We start from the raw sequence: 8,263 nt of genomic DNA on the forward strand, positions 1-8,263 counted from the left end.
GCCTTTTTAAATAATAAGAATAACGTAAGTATGACCATCAGCAATTAGTAGAACCCGCGGGAAATTCACCGGCGTCGAGAAGTGAGCGGCCCGTCTAGAAGGCAAGCGTCTCCCCCAAAGGAGATGGAGCTCCCTCCATGCCCAGGGTCAGGGGCGGAGGAGACTCCTTCCTCCGAGTTAGCCCCCACGAATGGTCACCCTCGCGGGGACCCTTCCCGAGAGGTAACCGCGGCCGCATCACTCGCGGTTTACGACAGGAGAAAGTCGGGCGCGAAGCGACCTCACGTGGGCCTGGCCCACCGACCTCGTACGGCCTGGCCCACCGACCTCGTACGGCCTGGCCCACCGACCTCGTACGGCCATCCGGCAGTCAGATCCTAAGTGCTTCGAGTCTAATAGTCCAAATTAGGCTTTTGAATGATGCCTCGTGTGATCCGAGGAAATATAGAATTTTAACTAGAATGCATAATGTAAGATAATTTTTGGAAATAGATATAAAGAACAGAAAGACCCATCACGGTCTTTCAATAGCCAAATCCTAAATGCCGAACAGTACGTGCCTCGAGGTTTATTTGCTCATTTGTTGTAGTCGAATTTCTATGTTGTCCCGGGTCACCAGTCACGAGGCGTCGTTGAAAAGCCTATTTAGGCTTATTAGGTTTCGGCACTTAGGATCTGGCTGGCAGATAGACCGTGGAAGGTCGGGGCCAGGTTACGTGAGGTGGTTTCACGCAACTCAGCCTTTCCCCAGCGTAAACCGGGACCGGACCCTTCGTAGAGACTAACTCGGTTGGTGGAGTTTGCTCCGCCCTTGATCTTGGCGGAGGAAGTTCCTCCTCCTTTGGGGAGGTGCTTGTCTTCCGAACGGGCTTTAAAAGGGTCCGTTCTGGATGACGAGGGTTAGTTGATATTCAGTTAGTTGGTTGTGCGAATTAGTTAGTTGATCGTCGGTCAGTTGATTATCAGTGAGTTGTCAAGTTAGTTGAGATTAGTGAGTAGTTAGAAGTGCGAGTTCGTCGGTTAAGAGGTAAATGTTAGTCAGTTGTCAGACGTAGGTGCCTAGTGAAGACTTATCGGAGGTTTGCTAGCAGTGACTTCGTCTTTCGCACTTCATCTCATCACCTTTCACCTTCATTCCACATAACGTCGGAATTCTTATAACATTTTGGGGACTCGTCCAGGGTTTCTACATATTTTGGGAGCTCGTCCAGGATTTCTACAATAATAAACAAGTAAATACCGGCTCACGAGTTGCTCAGCATTTAGAAATTGTCTACTAAAAGACCGTAACGAGTCTTTTAGTGCTTAATTCTAAGTCTACGTCCTAAAAATATCTTACACTCGGCCATCCTTGTCAGAATCTGACCTTAGACGCTGCAATCCCGGGTAGTCTTTTCATCCGTCAGCCGCTTATTGTAACGCGATCAGGTGGGTGGAACTATTCGTACGGGAGAGCGTGTGACGACCATGGTTATGAGATTTGAAGATGGAGGACGAGAGGCTTTTAGTGAAAAGAGCACTACGTTTTCTTAACAGGACTTTATTATGTGCGGGGGAGGGGGCAGATGCGGAAAACTGAAGGCTAGATTTTTGGGTAAGACACCCGTGTCGTTGGAGAGGCGTAAGCGAACTGACTCCTTTTCGCCGCTCATTAGGCGTCGAGGTGGTTTAGGAATAAATGGCACTACCGTCGCTTATTTCAAATAATTCCCACTTGCTGCATCTATCCCGGCTGAGCCCCCAATTTATGTAGGAATTATTTAGGAGGCAGCAAAAAGACGGTGGTAGATAATAAAACTGCTATTTATTATGAACTAATTTAGATGCTGTAACCTTTCATACTGACTCTCACAGGACTCTCATTTGAACTGCTCGTTTCTCGCCCATGCACGTATTTTGTAAAATTTCGTAATTCTGTAAAGTGTGATATCTTTCGAAACATATAAAGTTTGTGCAATGGTACTCCACAACTTTTACAAATATAGCGAGTATATCCAGTTTTTTTTTTATTAGAAGAACAAACTCTACATTGTCTGTGAGGATATTTTTTCTTGCTCCCAGTAACAATTGGGACAAGTTTGTGGTTTCTTCGTATCCATCAAAGGCCTATCCGGTGGATCAAATCTTGGCGATGGTTTTGTTTTTTCCCTACTTGTCGAAGGTTCTTCTTCCATAATGTCCAGATTTTACATATCCCCTTCTTTTATGAGTTGTATTGCAGCTTGGAGTAAAAATTTTTTATAATTTATTTTCGTATTATTTAATTTTTTATACACGAAGAATGAATTAAAAAGAACGCAATTCAAAAAATATAATGTAGCCTTTTTTCTTCATTTTTGTAATCTTCCGCAAAATATTATAATATGACAGGTATTGATCGGCTCTAACAACACCTTTCATAAATTTGTTGTACTCTACAACAGATTCAGGCTTGGGTATTGCCTTTCCTCACCGAGTCGTGAAATCTATCATTTTTGCCGAATGTATTGTCGAGATTGTTTTCACTTTTTTCCTTTTATTAGCTTGCCAAAGTTGTAACAAAACGTTATTTTTGCGTGCAAAGTTTGTTTCACCTTCTTTCATTTTAATTCGTTTTAAATCTATCGGAATTCCTCTATTTAACCTCATAGTTCCGCATAGTTCCGCAAATTCTTGTATTTTGATTATATTTTGAGTTAGGGGTACCTCAGGCTGTATGCAGTACTCCATTGCATTGCATTGTCAAGCGGGGAGATTTCCCCGATCGGTCGTGCATTGACATTTTACAAAACGGTGAGATTTCCTCGAGTGGTTGGCAATGTGTTAAGATCGTCATTGTCTAAGCCTGAAGCGAAGGCTTCTCTTTTACCCTACTAAATGAGCAAAACTTTCGCTGATGCATAGGACGACGATATGCACAATAAATGTTATCACTTGTACGTGGCTATAACAGCTACAAGCAGAATGTCTTCGTCGACCGCCGTGAAGAGGAGTCCTCTCCTTACCACATAGTCGTCGATCTTCTCTGGCCTGACCAGATCAGAAATCCGCCGTAGCTCTTCGTCATCCTGTGCCTTGTTGATCCTCGCTGTCATGCTATCGGCGCCCTTGTTCACTAGGAAACGCGCTGGTAGAGGGTTCTTGCTTAGTGCATCTACGTGAGCCATCCGGCTGCTAGGGCGGTGTTCGATGGTGTAGTCGAATTCTTCCAGCAAGTGGAAGTTTTTCTCACCGTGCAATGCTCATCACGCACAGGTCGCGTTTGGTCATTGTCAGCGCGAAGTCCTTCCAGTCTATTATGATTTTGAAGTAGGACTCTAATAAATAAACCCGAAACTTTTTGAGGGACTTCACTATGGCTAGGACTTGAAGCTCATAGCTCATGTTCATCACTTTCCTTACATCTTCTTCCAATCTAGCCTCTTCCATCTCTTTCTTAAAATTCTCTCTTTCTATTTCTTTCCATTTTTCACACATCTCTTTGTATTCTGTTCTTACTCTCTGGTATTCCTCCCTTCGCTCCTTTCCTTTTCTCCAGCTTTCTTAGTTTTCTCCTCACTTCCGTCTTCTTTTCCCTGCATTCCTCGTTCTACCATACAGTCTTCCTCTTTCCTTCCTCTTGCTTCCTATTTAATGCCTTTCTTAATTTCTCTATATCCATGTCCATCATCTCCTTTATGCTTCTTCCGTTTCTCCTTATCGTTCCTGTTCTTTCCGTAAATTTGTCTGCACCTTTCGCTGTCCACAATCTCCTCGCCATCTTTTCTTTTCCTTTCATATACCTTTCTTCACAGACTCACCCTTGCCCCTGATGGTAACAATCAGCGGAAAATGGTTTGACTCAATTCTCTCTCCCACTTCTGTTCTTTCTATTCCCTCCACTCCCCTTTCATCCGTTATTACATAATCAATTACCATTTCTTCTTTTGTCCCATAGCCATTCCCCTACTTGAGCGCTTATGATGTCCTCCGCAGGTGCCAAGCGCTCCTGCTTTTGCTGGCAGAGCGTCATCTACCGTCTTTTACCGTTATGCTCATCATTGTATCTACCTCTCGCGTTTTTCCCAGAACGTAATCATCGACGCTCAACGTCGACTTGTTTATCGTGACACTCGATGTGGTACATTTCGGAGTCGTTGCTTTCGTCACGGAAAAATTCACGATATTTATAATAAAATAAGTTTATTAAAAATATACATTTGAGAACTCGACAGACTGGTATTTTATGCGACCACAATAATTTTTCCGTCCGGTTTTCGTAAGTCTTTATAGATTTTTCTGAAGGCAGAGGTGTGATGGTGACCTTAGACCTAGTCCCGGGTTGACTAGAATGTTCTCTCGACTTCGAAAATGGCGAGTAAGGGAAAATGACTAAACTAATAGATGAAGTAAAAAGTTCTGAGCGTTTTTTCTCTCTAGTTCGACGATGAAATTAACAAAGTTAGAATTTTCGGATTTAGATCAAATATGCGCCGTTTTGTTCGATAACTTTTGTCCATTTTAAAGGCAATTTCATAATTCCGCGATTGAAGAAGTTCTCGTCCCTATTGGTAAAAAACTTGACCAGCTCATTTTCACAAGTCTCTCTTGAGACGAGTTTTTTACCATTAAGAAAATTGTGCAAATGCTTGAGAAGGTGATAACCGCTTGGTGCCAGGTCTGGGCTATACGGCGGGTGCGATATAACCTCCGATCCAAGCTCTCGGAGCTTCTGGCGCGTCGTTAAAGATGTGTGCAGCCTGGCGTTGTCTTGATGGAACACAACACCCTTCCTATTGGCCAATTCTGGACGCTTCTGGTCGATTACCTGCTTCAATCTGGTCAGTTGTTGACAGTATAGGTCCGAATTGAGTGATTGGCCCGATGGGAGCAGCTCATAGTGGAGGATTCCCTTCCAATCCCACGAAACACGCAGTAAAACCTTCTTGGTCGTTAATCCGGGCTTGGCGATCGTTTGGGCTGGCTCACCGCGCTTGGACCACGATCTTTTGCGCCCGTTGTTCTCGTATATGACCCATTTTTCATCCCCAGTCACCATCCGCTTCAAAAATGGGTCGATTTCGTTACGCTTCAGCAAAGAATCGCAGGCATCGATTCGCTCCAGAAGGTTCTTTTGCGTCAATTCGTGTGGCACCCATACATCGAGCTTCTTCTTGAGACCAGCCTTATGCAAATGGTTCCAAACGGTTTTCTGGCTAATCTTCAGTTCCTGGGTAATGGAATAAGTGCTCGCATGCCGGTCTGACTCGACGATTTCCATGATTTTATCAAAATTTTCGACGATTGGCCTACCAGAGTGTGTCGCATCTTCGACGTTCATATGACCAGAACGGAAGCGTTGGAACCAACGCTTTGCTGTTGCATTCGATACTATATTGGGGGTCCATAAACAGCACAAATTTTTTTGGCCGCCTGCTCCGCTTTTTCCCCTTGGTCGTAGTGGTACTGAAGAATGTATCGAATTTTCTCCTTTGTAACCTCTACTTTGGAACGCTGTAACACTAACTGGATTCACTAAACACAAAATTGTCAAAGAACTTTTTTTAAAGCGTTATGTCGTCTTTAAGTCGCAGTATAGAATGACAAGATGCAACGTATTCATCGTGAGATATGGCTCGCTAAAGCCATCTAACGAAAAACGTTCAGAACTTTTTACTTCACCCATTATTAATCCTTTCAAAATTTACTTCATTCACTTCACCCAAATTATAGATGCGAAAATCAAAATTGTCATCGTCACTGTCTGTATTTTCCTCACAAAGATAATTCTTTTTCCTTTTCGACATAATTGAAAAATTGATGGGCCTGAGGCGTATTGTTGACTGAGGAGTATTACTTTTTATTTGTAACAATTACCGATAACGTCCCAACAATACATTTGGAGTAGAACGCTGCCTATCGGTGGTGCCTGAGAAGGCACACTTGAAGCGTTCGGGGTTAAAATACCAGTGAAAAATTTAACGTCGGATGCCCTTATTCCATAACACATCACTCTCACACGCGCTCCCTTTGTTCGAATTATGTGCATACTCCAACCGATAGTTCAATGAGCATTTCAGGTATCTCAGCACCCGCTTCAATCCTTGCATATGCATTATTCTAGGATCGTTGTTAACCCTTCAAGCGCTGAGTTGACACGTTGATGCCGGGCTTCATCACCGTGGGTCGCACTTCTTTTTTACAAAATAGGTTTATGTTATTTTATCTCATTATAAACATAACTTATAAAACAAAAATTCAGTAGTAAAAACGTGACAATTTAATATTATAAGCTTAACATAATTATTTAATTTTTTTATGCAATTTTTTAAGGCATGGTAGGCAGAGTGCCGGCTGGCCTTTACAACCATTGCAGTAGTTTATTACCTTCTTCGCTTTATTTGCGGCATACTGCCTACCTTTTGTTTTAGACAAGCGTTTGTAATATTTGCAACGCTGTCTCTTTTCTCGCGGGCCCTTGGTACGATTGCAGAAAATGCGAATATTTTTTTGTCAGTACTTCGTTTTCGCTGCGCGTTTCTTCGCTGTGGGGATTCATTGTATTTAATAGATAATTGATAATTGTTTCTCGAAATTTAAAAATTGAAATTCTTTTAGTTCCCCATTTTTTATGAATGTACCATGCATTCACGAGGGATGTCCCGCATATTAACTATAACGATTTTCCTGTACCATTTTACCGTTCTTCGCAAACTATAATACGAAGACATTTGATCGGATAAATGAACCCCCTTCTTAGCTTCATTATAAAGAAAAAACAGTGTCTGGATTTAGTTTATTATTTTTCCCTCAAACTATAATACATCTATGATTTTTCGAAGTACTTAACATACACACTGGCCTTTTGTCTGTTCATTTCAAAAATTTCACACCGCTCCGATTTTGCAAACTAATGAAGCCACCCCGGTTTTTTTTCTGCTTTGCTTGCAGCGGTAGCAATTTTTTATTCATTTTTACAGTCCCACAAATGAATGTTCTTTTTTGCAAAAGGTCCTCGGTTAAAGGGACACTCGTATAAAAGTGTTACAGGTGTTAATTTACTAGGCACTAGTAATAAGCAACAGCAGAATAACAGGGTTATGTGGTAGAAAAAATGTAAGTTTATTGAAATGCACAAACAAAATATCTACGTATACAGAAGATGGAAAAAAACACTAGAGAAGTCGAAGCACACGCAGTGGCTCTCTCCGAAGACTCTCTAGCGACGACTGGCACACAGCTGACAACTATTGTTTCGTTAGCTTTCGGCGCCTTTGCGCAGCTATGCCGTGACCTGATCCTTTTTGGATATAACGGCAGGTGTTGGATGCGAATTTAAATCAACAGCATACCAATGAAAAAAGCAAGGTCCAATCAGCGGAGGAAGTCAACCTACACTTGACCCTAGTAGGCTTAAGGAGTACGCCCGGGGAGATACCCGATATGGCGTGTTACTCTTGGGCCACTTCAGGTCTGGCATGGATATGAGATCCAACCGAAGGTCTCCATGGCCCGTGCACACAGCTGACAGGAAAAAAAAAAAAAGCATTTTGGGCGACAGTTGCCATTTCCCTACTCAGGTAGTACCATAAACTGAGTTAAGCCAGGAGGGAAACCGCGCCGCAGTGAAAACGCAGATAGAACTATCCTAAAAACCTAGTATACAGGACGCTCTTTAATTTACGAAAAGTTGTCGGTAAATAGTATGCAACCATCGGTAAATAATAATGCTCGTATTAATGTCATCATTACCTCGTGCGCGTGTGTTTTCACTATTGCGGTTTCATTTTTTCCGGCATAAATATGAATGTTCCGAGTGTATCCTTCCGGAAGGCACAGTTTATAAATTTTTATGCCATATTTATACCGCTTGCCTGGAATATATTGTCGAAACTGAGGCGGTCCTCTCCACGGAACCATGGTTTCGTCGATTACGATAATTTTACCTGGTTTTATAGTATTCTTAAAGGTGTGAACGATTGCATCAACAATATTTCGCAGTTTATACAAACGGTTCTCAGTTCTAGCGGTGGAATTATCGGAAAAATGTATTTCAATATTGATATAAACCGATCGCGTTTCATCGCGTTTTTTATACGTGCGTTCGAATACATGTACGTTTGAGACCAATGTAATTTAATTTCAGGTAGCCGCACTACACCCATGATAAGCAGGATACCAATAAAGGTGTTCATTTCTTCTTTTGTAACAGGCTTCCAGGCCTGTTGGTGTTTTCTGCTGCTAGATGCAAAGTTATGCCATGTATTCTATAGCATATTTAGTCGTTTGCTAAACGATCATTGCT

General features: G+C 42.2%; 1 protein-coding gene across 1 annotated transcript; it reads right to left on the reverse strand.

Annotated features, from left to right (window-relative positions):
- Positions 1–4,435: 4,435 nt before the first annotated feature.
- On the reverse strand, positions 4,436–5,968 carry LOC108554368 (histone-lysine N-methyltransferase SETMAR-like). Its single transcript, XM_017909628.1, has 2 exons — positions 5,836–5,968; positions 4,436–5,493 (listed from the first exon to the last, which is right to left on the reverse strand). The coding sequence occupies exons 1-2, from the start codon at positions 5,966–5,968 to the stop codon at positions 4,436–4,438; spliced, it is 1,191 nt and encodes a 396-aa protein (XP_017765117.1).
- Positions 5,969–8,263: the final 2,295 nt, after the last annotated feature.

The sequence above is a fragment of the Eufriesea mexicana genome, unplaced genomic scaffold (genome assembly GCF_001483705.2).
Source record: "Eufriesea mexicana isolate 0111107269 unplaced genomic scaffold, ASM148370v2 scaffold19417, whole genome shotgun sequence".
In the NCBI taxonomy this organism is placed as follows: Eukaryota; Metazoa; Arthropoda; class Insecta; order Hymenoptera; family Apidae; genus Eufriesea; species Eufriesea mexicana.

What these genes read in the sequence shown, in the direction of transcription:
- LOC108554368 (XM_017909628.1), bottom strand. Translation starts at nt 5,968, where the DNA reads ATGTGTTATGGAATAAGGGCATCCGACGTTAAATTTTTCACTGGTATT. An exon ending in GTATTGTTGGGACGTTATCG is followed by an intron (nt 5,494 to 5,835) that starts GTAATTGTTACA and finishes TTTTGTGTTTAG; the next exon opens with TGAATCCAGTTAGTGTTACA.